The sequence below is a fragment of the Phalacrocorax aristotelis genome, chromosome 2 (genome assembly GCF_949628215.1).
Source record: "Phalacrocorax aristotelis chromosome 2, bGulAri2.1, whole genome shotgun sequence".
Lineage (NCBI taxonomy): Eukaryota > Metazoa > Chordata > Aves > Suliformes > Phalacrocoracidae > Phalacrocorax > Phalacrocorax aristotelis.
Window position 1 is genome coordinate 122,061,928 of NC_134277.1, and position 20,091 is coordinate 122,082,018.

The 20,091-nt window shown below is 37.6% G+C and overlaps 1 protein-coding gene across 4 annotated transcripts in view; it reads right to left on the bottom strand.

The window, feature by feature from the left end:
* Positions 1 to 20,091, bottom strand: part of PRKDC (protein kinase, DNA-activated, catalytic subunit) — an 86,133-nt gene that overhangs the window by 23,105 nt on the left and 42,937 nt on the right. For all 4 annotated transcript variants that reach the window (XM_075084983.1, XM_075084984.1, XM_075084986.1 and 1 more), the window contains 20 exons: positions 19,810 to 19,929; positions 18,904 to 19,047; positions 18,537 to 18,688; positions 17,798 to 17,929; positions 17,255 to 17,366; positions 15,628 to 15,752; positions 15,385 to 15,534; positions 14,790 to 14,963; positions 13,790 to 13,888; positions 12,923 to 13,133; positions 12,161 to 12,350; positions 11,573 to 11,788; positions 10,127 to 10,239; positions 8,027 to 8,158; positions 6,656 to 6,835; positions 3,117 to 3,325; positions 2,525 to 2,663; positions 1,741 to 1,929; positions 1,004 to 1,228; positions 265 to 373 (listed from right to left, as the gene is read on the bottom strand). In XM_075084983.1, the coding sequence (XP_074941084.1) occupies positions 265 to 373; positions 1,004 to 1,228; positions 1,741 to 1,929; positions 2,525 to 2,663; positions 3,117 to 3,325; positions 6,656 to 6,835; positions 8,027 to 8,158; positions 10,127 to 10,239; positions 11,573 to 11,788; positions 12,161 to 12,350; positions 12,923 to 13,133; positions 13,790 to 13,888; positions 14,790 to 14,963; positions 15,385 to 15,534; positions 15,628 to 15,752; positions 17,255 to 17,366; positions 17,798 to 17,929; positions 18,537 to 18,688; positions 18,904 to 19,047; positions 19,810 to 19,929 (3,121 nt within the window). The remainder of the gene's footprint in view (positions 1 to 264; positions 374 to 1,003; positions 1,229 to 1,740; positions 1,930 to 2,524; positions 2,664 to 3,116; positions 3,326 to 6,655; positions 6,836 to 8,026; positions 8,159 to 10,126; positions 10,240 to 11,572; positions 11,789 to 12,160; positions 12,351 to 12,922; positions 13,134 to 13,789; positions 13,889 to 14,789; positions 14,964 to 15,384; positions 15,535 to 15,627; positions 15,753 to 17,254; positions 17,367 to 17,797; positions 17,930 to 18,536; positions 18,689 to 18,903; positions 19,048 to 19,809; positions 19,930 to 20,091) is intronic.

A 20,091-nucleotide genomic window follows, 5' to 3' on the forward strand; every position in this document is an offset into this window, starting at 1 on the left:
CACTTTTAAAAGAGATACTTAAATCTTATCACAGCAGCTAGGCTAATAAAACTTTGCAAGAGAACACAGAATTATCTTCCAAGCCTATCTTGCACAACTGCAATAGTTCTTACTGTCAAGAAGACCGCAAGAAGTGATTCCAGACCTATGCTCCTTGAAACAGGAATTCAGTCCTCTAAGCGTGGAAACAGAAATTCAATGTTCAGAAAACCATGATTATTTAACACAGTGAAAGGAAAATCACTTAATGAAAAACGTCTTTACTTCTTTTGGTCATAAAATTGATGAAATCCTGTATTTCTGTCAAAGCTTGTACAGACTGCAGTTTGATCATTCGACTTTGATATAATAAAGTATCAATGCTGGCATAGCTCTGAAAAGAAAGAGAGACAATGGAAGATTTCATATACAGAATTTACAACATGGTTCTATTCAGTGCTCTACAACCTATTTATCTGATGCTGCTATATATTATGCTCTACAACCCAACCTTTTCCAAGAAATTTAATACCCATAATCCAAGAGCAACTCTGCTTTGGACAAGTATAGAGGCATATTCTAGCTGCAATTGCTATTCTAGGTTTTAGGACAGTCCTACAGTCAATCAAAACTTGGTAACAGATGGAACTTGTAAACTCTAAAAGTAATACCCTCCTTTCAAGTTTGTTCTGAGGATACGAGGCTTCCGTCAAGATGAATGGAATAAAACTGCTATTAATCTGCACAAACAGTTATTCTGAAAAATTTCTTTCAGATGAAATCAGCAAAATAAAACAAATTAAAATGGGAGGATGCACTCCACTGGCTGGCTCAACTCATCATTGCAAGCAGTGAATTCAAAGGGAGTTTTGTTATATGATTGGAAAGCACCTAGATTTCATTGTATTTGGGCAAGTGTTTCTCTCGAGAGTATAATCTAGCAGCAGTAACAGCAACAACAGTTTCATAGTTCCAGGAGTTTATACAGAAAAAAAATCATATCAGAGATAGCAGAGACTGTTACCTGCATGAAGATCTGCATGCCATTGCTAATATAATATTTGGCTCTGTCAAAATCATCTTGCAGGATGTAAAGGAGACTAAGTTCTTGGCTGTAATGCATTTCTATAATGGCTTTCTTCTGTTCTGTCTTCATTGCCTCATCAATAAAAGTTAGCAAAGTCTGGTCATTTTCCCCACTGAGCAGTAACTTCAACTTACTGCGTATTATGTATGGCAGATATGTCTCCTACAAGGTGAAAATATAGTCTTTATTTCTAGTAATGGAATATTAGGTGATCAATTTTTTGTTATCAGTGGCAGATCAAGTAAGCATAAAAATATTTTGAATTGTTTTCTTAAATGTCTTCCCTTTAGACAAATGCCGATTTGCTAACAAATCACAGCAGCCTTTTCTGATAGGCTCAAGAAGTTGTTAGCAAGTTCTACCAGCTTCAAAGACAGTGGTTTGGTAACTCTTAAAACATGAAACAAGTAAGTGATAAAAGCAACAAAAACACTGAAAGATGATGATGATGATAAAAGTTGGTCTTAGATGATTGGCCACAGACTCAAAATTAAACATCATAAAAACAGCAGAAGTAATTGCTTCAATTATTTTAGGTAATCAGTCTCTCTGCTAATTTCCATAATGAAAGTAATCCAAATAATGCAACCGATTTCCACTCAAAATCACATTACTGTAGGACAATCTTACAGAGATAAAAACAGTACAGTATCAACAAAGTGATTTCTAAAGACCTGAAAATATGGATCATTCCATGTTTTGCTTAGGTCTGGAGGTTTTCCACTATCGATATTAATGGTAGCACAATACTCCAGAGACTTCCACTCTGTGAGGTGGTCATAGCATTCCAGAGATGCAAGTTCCCAGAAGTCCTTCTCCACTTCTGTTGGCTCTCCATCTTGCCAGGCTTCTTTGGAAAGTGCCTACAGAATGAATTTGAGGGGGAGGAAGGTTCTCAGCTGGAATCGGACACTAGTTTCAATTCTAAGTCACCAGGAACTTCACAAGAATTCATTGCCTCATAAAAATACCTATCCATTTACCAGAATGAGAATGTGACTACAACATTAAGTGCAGAAAATTCAAGCTTGCCAGTGTTTATAAAGAAATGCTTTACAGTAGCCATCTTTAGTAAACTTGCGTTTTTAAAAAAGCTAAGACTTTAATAGAAGGTTAAAGAGATTCTTCTTCATTTCTACCCACTATAACTCAGATATTCTTTGCCAGGAAGCACATGCAATTTGCTGTCTTGGGGTGGTAGTGCACCCATGGCGTTTTACTTGTCTGCCTGGGTGATCGCACGTGTGAAGCTTTGTAACAAACAGTAAAAAGTATCACACTTCCTGCTCTGTTGTGACTGCTCATCTGTTCCTATGTCTTTATAGACTGAACCATCAGTCAAACGAAACACAAGGACATTTTAAACAATATGCTGCTTCTCAAATTGTTTAATTTTGGCTTATTAGTTTTAAGTCATGAGAGATTTTTGAAACAACAAAAAAAATCTTGTCATTTTACCTCATCATAATATTTAGCTGCTTCAGCATAATCACTCCTTGCTTCTGCCAACAATGCTTTCTGTGTAATTTCCTTAGTCCCAATCTTACCACTGAAAATGCCACGAAGGACATCATAATCCCCAAGAGATCGGTAGAGCCTAGTAAAATTGAAAAAGGAAATCTTTTAGTTAGTTGAACAGAGGTATGTTAATGCAAACATAAGCTATTTAAAAATAAATAAAATTCAATAAGCAGTAATACTACTGTTTTGTGATAGTAAAAAAATGTTCTGATATTTCTTATATAAGACCATAAGTATATATTTAACTAGGTAAACTTCATCTTGTAGGGTAATACCTGAACCATGGAAACTGCTGCAGTTGAAAAGCTATGAACATTATGTTTTTCAGCAGTCTGATAGCATCATCAGGGTCACAGCTGTTAAGACTAACTGCTCTACCTGAAAGACAGTCATTAACTGACAAGAAATTAAAAGATTATCTAATTCTAGAAGAGGGAAAGACTAAAAAAGAAATCCCATAAGCCATAAAGGCCGAATTCTTCAGCTGGCAAACCTAAATAGAAGAAAATTATTTCAAACAAGAATTTACTTAGCAAGTTCAATCCATCTGATCACATCTGCAGGAAGCTCTGTCCTCCCACACACCCGCTTGGATGGGGGCTCCTCCGCAGTGGACAAAGCCATCAGGGCTTGCTCCAGAAGAAGGATGCCCACTGGCTGCTGTAGACTTGCGAGGCAGCTCGTGGTTACATTAGCTGAATCCAGTTCTAGTAGCTCTCTGTGCTGGTAACTCATTTCCTTTAAAACAAAACGAAACACCAGGTGTCTGCTTTGTCTAAAACTACACTGATAGTTACCTTTTACAGATCACCTATTTGGTATGCCTTTTCTTACAGTGCAAGCTTTGGAAATAAGCTGATAAATCTCCACAAGTTCCCAGCTCTGGGAAAACCAGAATCTTTTCATTCTGTGCTGTTACTCTTCAGACAGAAAAGAGTAAAGAATAACCTCCCTATTTCATCTGTGTCCAGGGCACAGGACAACACACTCGACAGAAACACACGGGAAGTGGGGGGAAAGAGAGATGGACACATTCACAGCCTCAATTTGTCCTTCTGTTTTTTGGCAGCGTGGTGCCTGCTACACAACAGCTGCATTTCACTTAACCTACTGAGCGGTGGATTCCTGCCACACGCCAAAGGCACAATTAACCATGACGCCTCCTCTGAGCTGGAGGCTTTCTACCCACACATTTCATCCAGTTTTAGCATAGTGCAACTTCCCATTAGACTCATTTAATACTGTACTTATCTAGTCCTGCCTGATTTAAAGACAAGACAATATTTATAGCAGATCTTTATCCTATTTAACATCAGTTCAACTATAGAATAACCTCTTTTTCAGGGATAAATGGTCTTGTTTATCTGAAGGGTTTTTTTTTTAATACTTAAATCATTATCCCAAATATAGGTAAACATATTAAGAAAGGAGCAGGCAAGTTTATTAAAGCCAGTGTATTTTTTTTCTTCCTGCTTAAGAACCTAAGCAAAAATTGCAGTAAAATCTTAACCAAATAGGAAGAAGAACATCTACCACAGCACCAAGTTTAATTAATGTTTGATTCTTGCAACATAGTATGTTCAAGAATATTAATTGGAAAGAAACCCCAACTATTTGGAAACTATAACAGGAGACTGTAAGAACAACCAAGCTACACTTCTTTGATCAATGGCAACCATCACAAGAACTGCAGAACAGGCATCTGGCATAAGCAAACTCATTATACAATTTGTATAGTTGAGACACTCACACCAATAAATTTGTACTCAATAAAAAGAGAAAAAGAACAGCTTCTTGTAGCTTCCTGAGTTACAGACCAGGTGGCTCCCAATGAGGGGTTAGCATATGCTTCACCTGCTATTCAGGCAATTTCAACCGGCAGTTTCATCCAAAGTTGCACGTGTGCCCCAGACACTCTTATGTATGGGCACACATTCCTTGACTGCCAGCTTTTAGTTGTTAGGTCAGGGATGCAGCGCCAACTGCACAATCTAAAAACTTCAGAATAGCTGTGCTAAGTCCAGTCCAAAAGCCCTGCCTCAGGAACGCCCGGGAAAAATGCAAGAACTCTGCAAATATAAAAGTACATCCAAAGAACGAAAACCCTCCCAAACTCACAATTTACAGACACCATCCCACACCAAAGGAGATATCTTTCTATTTAGTCCATTCCGGTGACTATTTGATCACTTATCTTCTGAAAGCAAATGCTCCTTGTTCCATATGCAATGCCTTCTGTCTTTACTTACATCACATGGCCAAAGATTAGGAGGAATGGCATCCAAGCTGGCCTGACAGCTAAAATATTTATAAGGTAATTATATGTTCTTCAGAGGCCAGGTATCTCTATGGAGTCTATGTAAACTTTTGTCATGGGGTTAACTTCTTTCTTAGTATTTCAGCTGGTTTTTAATCTGTCCTGGAAGCCAATCCCAGACCCTCATATTGAATTTTAAGATTATACCTGTAGATGAAAACAGCTCTTTTTACCACCAAGCTACTCTCCTGATGGGACCTGAACCTGTAGAAGACTAAAAAAAAGCAACCAGAAGGAAATGGCAGTGAAGTAGGAAGCCTTTCTGAAACAAGCCAGTATTTATTATACCATTGGTATACAGGAAATAGAAGCTGTATTTCCAAATGGCGAAGTCATTAGGACAGCCTTTGCTGAGCCAAGTGACAGCCTCAGACAGCACTGTGTGCTCTCACTCTCCCTCCTCATCAGTATGAACTCTGTCCCCTGTTGGGGAAGACACTTTCTCTCACCATTATGCAGGATGCTCAAATGCACAGGCTGAAGCTTGCCTTCGTGCTGCTGCTGTTTTGTTATTGAATGGGCATGGCAATGACGTGTTCTTATCACTCTTACAGTAAAAGTTTGTAGTTCTGACTAATTTTTACTTATCTATTTTTGATTTTTCTTTTTAGGTCTATTCAGGAAAAAAGTAGCCTAACACAACAGTGTTATTAATAGGGTCTAACAGACAGCAAAATTCAACAGAAATAATAATATCAAGACAGAGAACCAACAAATGCAACGTCAAGAGGGAATATTAACAGATAGCTATTGTGAGATGCTGGCTTGAAAAATACCAAGACAGCCCAGAAAAATCCCCATAGCATTTGACCTTTTATGCAGCTGCACAGAAAAAAAGTAAACAAGAAATTACATTTTTTCAGATGTGTAAATACAAGTACTAAGAAGCAAAGTTTGTCACTGTTCGAAAAGCTAGTCCAAAGTAGACATTTCTCCTGTATTACGAATGACATCTACTGTCACAGAGTATTTGGATTTCCATAACAGAAAGAAACAGCCATTACCTGCCACTCAAAAAAAGGTTATTTTCAGCGCTACAAATCAGACACAACATCAAGATCAACACAGTTAACAAGCAGCATTGAATATAGTGACACTAAGTATGTAACAGGTGCTTGGACAAGTTTTTTTTATCTGCCTGAAAACTGAGGTAAAAAGATGAAGTTCACAATCTATTCCAGGTCAGTATATCCTCATAGCAGAAAAGCTTGTGTTTCCTTTCCAATGAAACAGCTGTGATGCACCCACTTACCCTTTGGTGGAAGTGAGTCCTTTTCTCATTACTGAAAATCCCCAGACAACTACTTCAGGGGACTAATTTGAAAAAATAAGAGAGGCTAACAACAAAGTCTGACAGCTACTGATATCCTCAAGACATCAAAGTACTCCTCAGTAAGCATTTCCCAGAAACAGGAAGATAAGCACAGACACCCACGTAACCCTTCCAATTGTTCTTGTGGCTTTCATTTCAAATCAAGTCTCTTCTTGTTACTGATGCAATTAAAACATTAAAAGGTGACTCAAGCTCTACAGATCAGAAATTGTGGATACCTTGAAAGATCAGTTCAGAGGCATGAATTACCTTGTTCACCTTAACAAGAGTCACTTGAAATACCCATTTGGTTAACAATTCTCTTTTAATCTGTCTAAATTTCAGTAACAGTATTCAACCTTCACTAACGCTGGGTCTATCACACATTGAGCCAAAGGCATTATATTCAGTTACTTTCACGCTGTATAGCAGGATTTACCTGGATGCATGCAATGAATGGTGGGAAGTAAGACAGGCTCACACTCAGGAAATTATTGAAGTCGTTCAGCAGCTTCTGGATGATAGCTTTTTTCTCAGAAGAAGTTTTAGATTTTTCTACCTCATGAAAAATTCCACCAAACAAACTGCTGAAAAGCTGCTTGGCAAATGTTGGATCTTTCTGTAAATTACAACAAAAGTAATAAGGCCACTGAATTTTGCTGTGACACAACAAACTAATAAATAAAATGAAGAGATATGGCCCACCCTGTACCTAATCCCTATGTGGACACTTTTTGGGAGTGGAATAATTACTCTGGCATGCATCACACCTACGCTGGGAATTACCGTACTACCCATTCAAATCCCATCTTAATTCTTCTACATAAAGAAACTACAAGGTAATGCAGGTTTCAGGCCAGAGTGTTGGTGAAGAGGATGAAATTTACAATTACTATTTACACATATTCACAATTCCTACTGCAGGATCCAGACATCCAATATCGTCTTATGGACACCACTGCCAGTGAAGAGGGTTTCAGGAAAAAACAGAAGAGGTCAACATGTGAGGAGACCTGGACCTAACGCTAAGGGAGCCAACAGAGAGAGACAGACTGTCTGTACAGACAGACAGTTCCATCTGAGATTTAAAGGCATTTTTTCAACCCAGAAACACATTTGTATGTGTAACATAATCCTATGCACCCTGGTCTATCATGGGACTGGAGTTTGGTCTAATTCTTGATACAAGGCTATTCAGATAACTCATGGCTGTTCCACTTCCTCCCTTTACACAGAGATAAGGGACCATCAAAAGAAATTAAATACAAAGGTAATCAGGAACACTGTGACTTCCCAAACACCGTAAAATGGGATAGGTTCAGACTACAGTTTGTACCGCACTCAGGTAGGAAAAGGAATATTGGATCAGCTTTACTGAGTAGTCCGAGTCCAGCCTTAGACACAGTAACTTCATTTGTACTTTTACAACTCCGCTATAGCCATATAAAAGAATAAAAATGGTTGGTTTGTTGCTGTACAGTAAGATGTCCTTTGCATAATGTCTGTAAAGACCACCACCATCTGTTTCTCAAGCAAATGAGCCTAGATGCAGTGGACAACAGCTGACATCTCAGGTCCTCAGTGTTGAACTCAACTGCTCAGGTGAAGCAAGGTAGAAGGCATCCTTCTCTCATCACTGCACCAGCCCAGGGCTAGAAGAAACTCTCCCTCAAAACAGAATCTTTACAGGCATGTCACAGTAGTTGACTACAAAACAGGAAATCAATTTTGAAAACAGTTGCCCAACTATACATTGTTTTCCCTACAAGAACAGAAAATTTCACAAATGACCTTTGAAAAGCAGACAGACCTGGGCAAGGCCCTGCAGAGGGGCAATGAGACTGCAGTATTCAATCTGGATGTCAGGAAGGTCTCCTACTCGGTAACTTCTGTACAAAGTGACCTGGGCATCATTCTTCATTTTCAGCTCAGATTTCATCTCCTGAAATGCATTGCTCATGTTAAAAAAAAATAAATCATCATATTATTTATAGAGAGCTGTATCTAGATAAGATAAAGTAAGCAAGAGCATTTCTGAAGTGTTTTATAAACTTTTGCCATTCTTATTAAACAAATGCATTTTCTATAAAGCTTAATATGGTTAAACACAAAATTACTGTAGTAACTTAAAACCCCAGTCTTGTTGATGGACTTAGTTCAGCCATAACTTCTAATATTAATGCCCTGTAGTTCCTGGTTCCATACAGGTAGTATTTAAATCACTTTTAAAGAGAATGATTATGACTGAGCTAGTGAGCTGCTATGGTTTAATAAGTTACTGCCTACCAGCTGAGCCACAGTAGTCCATTATACGATGGTTTTCAGCCTGGCCCAGGTGCAAAGTAAAATGAGGTTGCTAAAGCTAGTGTGTTCTATTTCACACAGTAGGATGGGGAGGAGAAGGAAGGATGAATCTGGTAGAACTGATTCCTAGTAAAATTTAAACCAAACTGTAATAAAACTGTTGTAAACTGCAGTTATTGGCAAGGCAGCTATTTTTTTGCTGAGGCTTAAAGGAATACATTTAAATCAAACAAGAGCTACTACCAGACATAGACAAAAGCCTATCTCTTCCTCTGACTTTCTTCCTTTCCATGGCACTGATACACTATAAAGGAATGGGCAGTAAGTTTAGAGGCTGGGACTTTATTTTTAACTACTGCCATTACCAGTTAAATCAGCAGACAACAGGTGGATATATACATTGGTAGAGTGGAAAAGGGGAACAGAAGAACGTCTGAAGATGTTCTTCTCATCTGTAAACCCTTTGTAATTTTGCTGTTTGAGCCCCTTTTTCTTCTACACAACTTCAAAGGGATGATTTAAAAAAAAAAACTTTCAAAAGAAATATGCTGGGAGAGATTAGGACTCTGCTAAAGTGACTTCCAAATACTTCCTTGCTCAGGACCTACTTTTTTCCTGTTTAGCCCCATCAGGTATGGTATTACTGCAAGCCACCGAGCTCCATGTGTATTTATGGGCAAGAAATCTCTTGAAAAGTTTAAGGGGTCCTGACAGCATTCATAGTCTCATCTGGTCTTTTATTTGGAATATCACAGGGTTTTTTGTGTTTTGGACTGTCATACAGAATGCATTTACAGGTTCTCTCTTGCAGGGTGGGAGGAAATGGTAGCCTTAGCCTGCAGGTAAATATAAATTGGCTAAAATAGGTGTTTGTGTGGTTCTTCCAGACGTAAGTTCTGTTTACACAGTTGTCTGCAGCTGCAAAGAATTGTAAGTGTGTCTGAAACTGGCAGCTCTCAATCCTGGGTTCTTTTGCTCTTGGTCTAACTGCTATCATTTCTGGATGATAATGTATGTTATTTTTAGTAACATGAACCTCTGAAAAACTGTTGTAGAGCTTAAAAACCCTTAAACTTATTTTAAGTACATAACACAACCAGGAAACCCACATAGTATTAAGTTTCTGGCCTTGATAAACACTCATCAAATCATTATTACTGACACTCTTTCAGGTAAAAAGTACAAAACAGTTCTGGTTAGTCCATCAGCTGTACCACATTTCTGAGTTCACCTTCAGACACTGGATAATGTTGTCCAGCTATTTCTGCAGATTACTGTAGCTTCAAGGCTCCTAGTTTCCAGGATGACAACTGTAAAGAGCTTCCCATAGCTGTTAGGGACTCCATCACATAAAATCGCTTCATGCACACTAAGTGGTAGACTGGGAGTGTTATTATCCAGCTCTTTTCTCACTCATGCTAAGTAACATCATTTAGCTTTAAGCACATAAATAGCATGATTTCCAAACAAAACCCTCTAAAGCCCTTAAAGTAGCAACCGGTATCTCACACCTACCCTTTCTTCACAAAGTTACTTCCAGAGACAAAGTACAAGACTGCAAATGGCACTGGGACTTAAGGTTTTAAACTTATTTGGATTGACAAACCTTTTCTCTTTTCTGTTCAGCCACACCTTTTCTAGCATAAATCAGACTGAGTTTCTCTCTGTCCTTCAAGAAACGCCTCCGCAGCCTTAGAATTTCTGCTCGTTCTTCTATACCTAGGGAACACACAATCATGTCCACAGCTTTCCCTTCTCAAGCAAACTTCAGGTTTAAGGCAAGAGCATCATATAACAACAAACATAATTTTTGTATTTACTAGCTTACCAGCTAGTCTCCTAATTTTCATATGCAACAACTCAACGCAAGCCATTCAACAAGATAGCACATTAAAACAAAGTTGTTCTTAGGAGAAGAGGTAATAAGCATTTATATAAAAACTTAAAGCACATAGATGAGGTATAAGGGTCAAACTATTGTCCTGGGAAAGACACTAAAACTCATGAACAAATTTGCCTCATGTAACAGATTTATTTTAAGCTCTCAAAGGCAAGTATGGCATTTGCACCATATTCCATAAAGTATTTATTTCCATTATTCCATAAAGTTTAGCTCCCTACCTAAAACAGGTGCTAAACATATTCAAAGATTGGGTAGTAATAATATAGTACTATATTTTTTAGGTTACTATTACAGAACTGTCACTGGATCAGCTCCTGCTCAGGACAAGTCATGGAGAAAGGCCACTTTACGGACTGTTCAGTTCAGTCCATTTCCTAGGAAAGAAGAGTGAGCAAACAAAAACATACCACTATAACTGGTATTTTCCTAGTAGAAGACCAGGGACTGATGGGAAGGTAGACTGAGCTCTCTCTTTCTGTAGTTTAGCATGGGCCATTAAAAACTGCCCTGAAACACCTCTCAGATATTGAAAAGGTCAATCTTTACAGCTCTCTGCCTGAACTCCTACTCTCATCCTTCCAGTCAAAAATTAATGACAAGGTAGGCAAGGGTGAAATGGGGAGGAAATAGGGAGAAGGAGCCTAAGCCATTCCAGACAGTGCCGATATTCTTCAGTTATCGACTGGGTGGATGGAGGAGCATTCTCAGAAAATAGCAGGTAGTTCTAATGCCAGACTGCAATCTGTTGCAGAATGTGTCAGCGCAGCTGAAATGGTTTGGAAAAAGGATGTTTAAAGAGATCTCTTCTTTAAAGAGATAAGCAGTTAAATTTAAAACAGAAGGGACAGAACTGTCTGACATTCATGCTACGATTGTCTTAGGGAGAGGTAGAAATGCAAAGATTACACCAGCTGGTTTCTTATCCAGTCATTTTTTTTCATCTAGTAACATATAGTTTTGCAATTCCTAGGACAATTCTAGCTTTTTGCCACACGTTATGCATCACCACACGTTGCTGGAAAAAAATATCTCAAGCTGAACCTCAATTAGAATGCCTCAAAGACAACGGACTGCCAGCCAAATAACTGACAAAGATGATCTATAAAAATGTAATATTTATACAGAAATTGCATCATAAGGCTTACAGACCTTTGGTTTTGCTGTCTACCTCATCTCCAGGCAAACCCAACCTTTTTTTCCCAAAATCTGGCCCCACTGGTTTAAAGGTTGCTTGTTTAAATTTTTCACTCCATTTGTTAACTAACAGCATGGATGACGACAAGGATTCAGAGGATGAAGGAACTGTATACTCTGCCAGTGTGTCAATGCTGCTTCCTGTTAGCCAATTAAAAGAACTTCTACCACCTATAAAAAAAAAATTGTACAAAAGCTGTAAGACATCTGAATATAAACCAGGTGAAAACATCTATGAAGTAGGTAATTTTCGTCCCCCCAAAATATAATTCCCTGTGTTTATGGGCTGAAGAGATTTCAGGCCGTTAGGTAAGAAACAAACTTTTTTTACATTAGACAGAACGTAAAATATATATGGAACTAATAAAAACATGACCGGATGTTTTTTCTTGTAATGCAAAAAAAAAACCCCAACCCTTGAAAACAAAATATTAAATGCATTTACAGTTTTACAGTAAAAATTCATAAGCAACAGGAATGATGAGAATGCTATCATTCCTATAGCTAACCAGAAAATTTCAGAAGACACTGGTCTGGACTTACTGGCTTGCTGTGTAGGTGTAAATTCATATTGCCGTTGGGTAGCCCTCACTCGACCACTGATTGACCCAGAAGCAGAAAGGGATCTTTCTTGTGATAAATTCCTGTGGATACTCTGAGAAACTTGAGTCTCCAAAAACATAGGTGTGAGCATGGTACTTTGGTAACGCCAGCTGGAATCAATTACAAAGTCCTAGGAATACAAAAAAGATTTTAATAAGAACAATAAGAATGAAGGCTTTTTGCCTTCCTTAAGACAGGATAGCAGAAATTAAAGTACATCATTTAAAACACCATCCCAGGTACAAAGGCCGAACTTGACTATAAAGATCCCAAACACATAAAAATTCTCCACAGTTCGGCAAAAAAAGCTCACTAATTTGGACTGGTCAGATGAGGACTGATTTATAGCTCTTGTACTAGCACTCTTGTTTCTTCACCATTTTTCTCCATCTCACGGTGCTTCTCTCCACTACCCTCTTTTTTATATCTTTCATTACTCTACACATCAGCTATACTTGGTATATATAATTATTTTAATTACATCCTCCTTTTTTGAAAAGAAAGCAAATTATCGCCCCCACAAAATCATCAAACTACTGATACTGTACATAACCCGTGACTGTTGCAGCTGTTAACCACAGAGTAGAGTACAAAACACACTTTCAAAAATCTCCTCCACTATGCCATTCTTGTCTAAGTAGTAACTACATCAAGGAATGGAATTTGTCACGACTGCACACAGGATAACACATTACAATTCACCTGAAATTTGCATTCAGACAGTGGATGCTCAAATATTTTTCTGGAATAATCTGGGCTCTTGCTAGTCATTTCAAGCAGAAAATTTGTGATCAGACTCAAGTACTTTGTTTCAATCTTGGTGGAATATAAAGAATTTAACAATGCCAGCATGCGATCAAGAATATTTGCAGGTAACCTTGTCTCATCACTCCAAAAATTCCTAACAATTAATCTGTAAAGGCAAGGAATAAAGTTATTATTGGTTATCTACAAACAGAAGACAACACTACCAAAAAAGTAAATTTAAAGAAAACCACAATAAGATTACCACCTTCAACTAACCCCTTCATGCCATGGATCTTCTATTGAATTATACCAAATCCCTCATTCATCTACCATGCTCTATGCCATTCGACTGATATTAAAGATTTACTCTGAAAATATTATTTCTATTGTTTTCCTCTTGAAAAGTGCTAGGGGTGGATAAGCACAGAGATCTCCTATTCTATATCCTGCTTCACCAAAAAGTTAAAAAAATCCAACATCCTCCAACACTGAATCTGTTTTTGTGTGTCTGTGTATCGTGAAGGCCACCTTGTTGCTAAAATACTCCAGAATATTAACACAGAATAAGGTCCAACATACTGAAACAATTTCTCCATGGCTCAGAAGTTTGTTCAAAAGCTCTGTGCTTCACTTAAATTTGGTGTAACACTATAGGACACAATTCTGTAAATTAACTTATTGGAAAAAAAGGAAATAATGTTATGTCACTGTTACTCTTTGATATTAAAATACTTAAAAACCTCTAAAGATCAACTCTTCTGTGATAAACAGCAATTTAAGGATTTGTTATTTCAGTCAGTCATCACAACACACTCTACTCACTGCAGTTCAGCATTCTCATCAATCAGTCCTTGCAGCAGGATTTCTTTTGCCAGTTTGAGTATTTCCTGAGAATCACCATCTGCTTGGCTTTCTGGATCACTGATGTTAGGAGAAAAATGTCTCTTAATGACTTCTTTCAAACAATCCATAGTAAAATAATAGGATGGGGGTGGTGGGAGAAAAGGAGGAACATGCCCTTCTCAAAAATCTCAACTAGGCATGAAAACACTGCATTTTTTTCATAATATGAAGTCTTCATTGCCAGAAATGTCTTGTCTCTCCACTACTTAGCAGAGTAAAAATCAGAAAGCTAAATAATGCATGTTAGGTATTTATTATAAAGGCCAAACAGAAGTAATTCTGAGTTTGCAAGGTTAAAACTGAGAAAAAGGCAGAGAATTGGCTTTTCCCAAGTGACACTGGAGTAAAAATAGCCTGTACATTTTCTTCACAATAATTACCCATTCAAATCGCTAAGTTATCTTAGGAAAAAGCCTGTAATAGTACCCAGCTAAGTAAGATGATTCAACAGCAACCCGCTTCTCAAACTGAGTACATGTCTGCTCCTTACTCTAAGGGGTCAAACCAGAAGAACATCTTTATACTATGAGATTGAAGGGATCCAGATCACGCCAAAGTGCCTTAATAGACTTTCTACCTACAAGTAAATTTCTCTAGTGTACAATTCTTACAAATTCTGGCAACAAGAAAAAAGGGGAAGCGTCAGAACTAAGACTTCTTATGCCATCATGATGTGGTGATGCAACATCCTAGTTCTGGACTGAAGTTCAGATCTAAGTCTTTGTCCCTTAATGGAAGTGATAAAATTGCCACCAAAGGCCAGAGCTACTTAGGCAAACAACAGGCTCCATTCTTCTGAGAGAGGTGACGAGATGAAAGTCTGGCACCAAGGGACGTGAAGTTGGAAGACAATGTTACAAGCACTTTCACTCTGCCTATGACAAACCACTAGAAGAGAATATCTGCAGTGAATACACACCTGTAATTATCGTAAATCCACATCAGAATATCATACATGCGCTGTCGACATATTACAGAAGGGTGAGAAATGAACCCTGTCACTCCAGGAAGAAGTTCTTTAAGTTCTAGTGGTTTTAGCTTAGACAGCATCTTGTACACTATATCCAAACAAACCCTTTGCCTTTCATCATCCCTAAAAAGAGGAAAGAAAGAATCGCTACATTACTTCTCTTTTCACTGCTACACACAGAACCAGAATATCAGTTTAGGTTTTAGCAACAATATTTGGTTTTGCATAAAGGACTTTAGGTAAATACTTTTGACTTCAACCTCAGAGTAAGACTATAACTAAACTAATACATACTACAGAAATTCACATACCAGTGGTGCTTCACCTTACTGCTATTTAGTTTTTTTTGTTTGTTTTTCACATTCAGCTAACTGTCTTAATGCTTAACTCCCAGATTCCATTAGCTCGAATCAGGAGAGCAGTGACCAAAAAGTGAACATGAAATATAAATGCTTCTGAAGGTAAAAATGTTGTGGCCAGTAGAGAAAATATTATCAAGGAGTTTAGACTATACATCCACATTTGTAATCACACGACCACTCACCTGTGATTCATGATCTGGATAAAGTCTTTACTCTTTAACTGCAAGTGGAGATCAGGGATTTCTTCTGCCTGGCACATTATTACTTCCAGACAGTAGGTTTTCATCACGCCATGAAGTTTGGGTACCAAAAAGAATACCGCATTCATAAACCTTAACATAACCAGAAGTCCACAAAGAAAAGCAAGTTATTTTCTATTACTTCTCCAGATCTATGATGAACATACCACATAAATGACGACATACCTGTCAGCAAGAGGTGGAAAATTCTTAACAACTTTATTCAAGCATTGAATAAACTTATCCTGTTGGGTGTTCTGATGATGTTTTAATTGTCTTATGACACAATCATAAACTGGATGTTCAAGCACCTGAAAATGAGTAAGACAGTAAGACGAGGATAGCCATGAAACTCATAACCACCTTAATGACACATAGTTCTGCTGCTGTAGCATTTGATTCTAGTGCATTTTGCTAGGTAAGATCCGTCCGCCTCATCTTGACATTTACGGTGCTTTATAGTTGCTGTACCCCTACGCCTGGCTGAAACACATGATTGCCTGCTTAAACAAAGACATTTTTGAGCTTCCTTTAATTGGCTTGGAACAAACACCTTAGTTTTGAAATAGAAGTTGCTTGTATGCTTACATAAATAAGTAGCTTCTCATTCAGTATGGCAGATTTCTAATTAATGAATGTAAAAAACCAGACATTTTTAGTGTAAAGGAGAAAAATAATCAGCAACCTTCACTTAATGTCAAAGAAATAAGCTTTGTACAGGACAAAATATTTGCACCATCTTTGCTTATTAATTCAAAATACTGCTTATAATGGAACTGCGAAGACTAAAAGAGAAGACGGCAGGAATTCAGTTTACAAACTGTGAAAGAACAACCGAAATGCAATTAAGTAGGGAAAGAAGTAACAATAGCGGGGAGAGAACTAAGAATAACCTACAAGGTCAGACTAATAATCCACCTAGCCAGTATCTTGGTATTTTCGTCTCCAATAGCAGCTGCGGAATGATATTTAGGGGAAGCACACAAGTCTGGCTGTATTTTGCCCTCCTCTCATACAACCCAACATGCATCTGTCATTAGATTAGGGATCCTGGAGTGTACCTCGTTGTCTATTGTTTTTAGAATCTATTAATGATTTTTTTTTTTGTGCAGGAATTTGCCTAATTTCTCTTTGAACCTGCTGATGCTACTTACCCCTAGAACCTCTTCTGGCAACAAATTCCAGAGAGTTCGCTAACTGTTGTGTAAAGAATTACTTCTACCATCTGCCTCAAACAGATTTCTGTGGTCCTCAAGCACTATCCCCTAGTTCTAGTACCGTAGGATTTGGTGAGTAACAGTTTTGCATTCACCTCCTCCACTACAAAGAAAATAACTCAATTTGAAATTAAATACAATACTTTTAAATTTCACATCAAAACTTACAAGTTATTAAGCATCCTCAGATATAGATATTCAAGTGGTTGAGCCAAACCTCCCAACACACAATTTATTTTTTTCTTTAATAAAAGCCCAACAAAACCAAACAACGACAACAAAACACCGCCAAAACCCAAAAAAACTTCCAATGTACCATGCCAGTGTTGCTGGTTAGCAAAAGCTGAACAAAGCCTCAGAAAGAGACCATTCACTGTCAGCTTCAAAACACCAGGGCGAAAACTGTGCACTCAGTTTGCTCTCAAATTCTTTTCCTCTTGAGTTAATGGTTTAGACTTTTAAGTCAATCTGTTGGACAAAGACTGTTGAGTTTTAAATACATTCATTTTTGAAGCTGAATTAGATGTATACATCACATAAATGATGTACATAGAATTAAGTCAGGAACGGTCAGACACACAATACAGTTTACTTACATTTTCTCTCTCAGCAATGTATCGAAGAGCAAGTCCCAACACTTCTGCTGCAGCTGCATAAACTTCTTTATACTTTAATAAGCCCATGTTGCTGGTCAAAGCCTGAAAATACCTAACATAAAAGGTAGACTTGCTGTAAGCCACTACTCCAGCATCCAATTTTAAACTGAAACAAAAAGCTCACCTGAGCTGCCTAGGGGAACAGCGACAATTTTTAGAAGAGCTGAACACAGCACAACATGGATTTCCACCTACAGTGACTCAAATCCCTGCTTTAGCAATTCCTGACTCTGTTAATTCCCATGAAACTGTAACCCTGGGGCCCACTGCAAAAAAGCTTACATCCTTCTAGTTATTTTCCAAAATAAATGTGGTTTGCGGCTTGCAGCTAGGAAAGCATTATCTCTGACAGCAAAGGGATGATAGGACAAAATTCCAATAAACAAGCAATCCAACTTCCATACTTCATGCTGACAAGTAAGATGTATTCTCTTTGTCTTAAGCTTTTATCAAAATAATTCTCCAAAAAGCTGCATTTCTCACCTGACACGATCTATTTCACACTTTGGGTCAAAGGGAGGTAAATTGTTAGCAAGAACAATTCCCAGAAGCTGAATTCCCACCGAGTTGTCTTTTGTATCAGGATCTCCACTAGAAAACTTTTCAAATATTAACCTGGTGGATACAAACATGAAAGTAGTGATATACACAAAAACCCCAAAATACACACACCATAAATCACTGTGTGTATACAGATATATATACACACACAGACAACCCCACCAAAACCAGCAGAAAGTATGTATATATGCATATACTCCTACCAAAACCAGTCAAAAGCATGTATTCAGAAAGACCTAACTATTTAGCTTCCATGAAGATGTCTTTGCAAAACAAAAATAAAAACTAAAAAGAGATTACAAGCCCACACAAATTCTCTGCAACACATTCAGGAGCACAGCAGATCACAAAAGTCTTACTAAGAGTTCACCAATATTCAGTCATAATATCCAAAATTTCCAGTAAAACGTAAGCCTTTGCAGAGATTATTCCTGCTTTTGTTGTTGCTGTTGTAATCCTCTACATATTTTCCCTGACTCTTTTCTTGCTGTTTTGCAAATTAAGTTACAGTCTTTGGAGAGCTCAGTTCTGAAATTCTGCTGTCAACTCTAGGGACAGGAAGTTTACTATTGCAGCTGAATTTACCTTTCCACCTCCTTTGATAATGTTCATTTACATTCTTGAGATATTGATAAAAGAAAGCAATTGTCTAAATGCTTACCTGTACGGTATGGAGAGACAGTTCTTCCAACACTCTATAACTGTCTTGATGATTTCGAGATTGTGTCCGAACACAGCTCTTTTTTGGTGAAAGGCATTCTTCATTAAGAATTCAAGCAATCTGTTAGCTAAAATCTCATCCTTAATATTCCCCTACAATGAACAGGAGCAAAAATAAACATAGTGAATCCAACATGAAGACATACATTGTTGTATGAAAGCAAGCAAGCAAATAAGCTATTTTTGAAGTTAATATCTAAAAGAAACAGTAGAGTGACGTAGAAACTGATTTTAAGTGCTTAATAAACTCACTCATTCCTTACCAAACTGTCAAAATAATAATAAAAATTATTTTCACATTTCCTTACGTTGGGAGTGGTTACACTTGTCCAGGAAAGGATAGTAACTACTATTTCCACTACCATGTAATGAATCCCTTCACCTCCATTATTCCCAGAAACAACAAGCTGCAGCAATGGACCAAGCCACTGCTTTGCATAAGGTCGGAAAACCTACGGAAAACAGGAGAAGCAACAATCAAGTACAAATTATCCAACTGTTGAATAATCTGTTGTTCAGTAATCGTTACAGGTAAGACTGCTAAATCAACCTCTTATCACTTCACTTAACCTCTGAACCAACCACCACAAAAATTTTAAAATAACTTTAGAATATAAAGTATCCTTAACTGCATTCCTCACTTCTGCTTGGAAACCTTTAACGAAGTATTCATGTAAAGTTAATTATTTCAGGCCCACACAGGACGGCTCTCATGCAGAAAACCTGTCATTAAAGGATTTGAAAGAGTATGCCATTCATCCACCCTTGCATTTCAGACAGCTTTACTAAAAAACTAGCATTAAGTGGGTGTTACAGCTTCTTGAATCAATTCTGAAATTCAGCCTTTTTGTATTTTGAATTTGGAGTATTTCAGACAGAAACATTATGCTTTAAAATCACTGTATGAAACAGGATGAGACTGTTTTACACAAGAATGACAGTTAGAAAACGTTTCTTCTCAGGCAAAGACACATTATGCTATCTTAATATCTTTCTGCAACCAGAACACTGTTTAGCTCTGAGGGTTTCCATAGTCCATATTCCACTATCTGGAATTTTGGGCTATGAATGTGCTCTCTTTTATCACAGCGAACTACTCAATTCGAATGCCCCAAAAGTCTCACCTGATGAAATATTTTACCCCACAAGAATTACACAGTTGATATTATAATACAACCTGTTAAGAGAAAAAATATGACAAAAAAATTACTCACATCCTCAGTATTAACAATAAGCTTTGCTATGAAGAGGCGAATATTTAGTGGTACTGATGGGTTTCCTAATTTGCCATGCAGAAATTTCATCCAAAGAGGAAGATCTACTGGAACTGTCCCCTGAAATTTAAGAGACATGAGCAAAAATCAACTCACTTCTTGGACCAAACAAGCTTACCAAGCCAAAAAGCCCCCAGCTTGAGCCACATAGGTCTCATTATGATACAGTCATGAAAATTAATAAACTAAGGGATTCAGTGATGACTCCCTTTTCTTGGTATA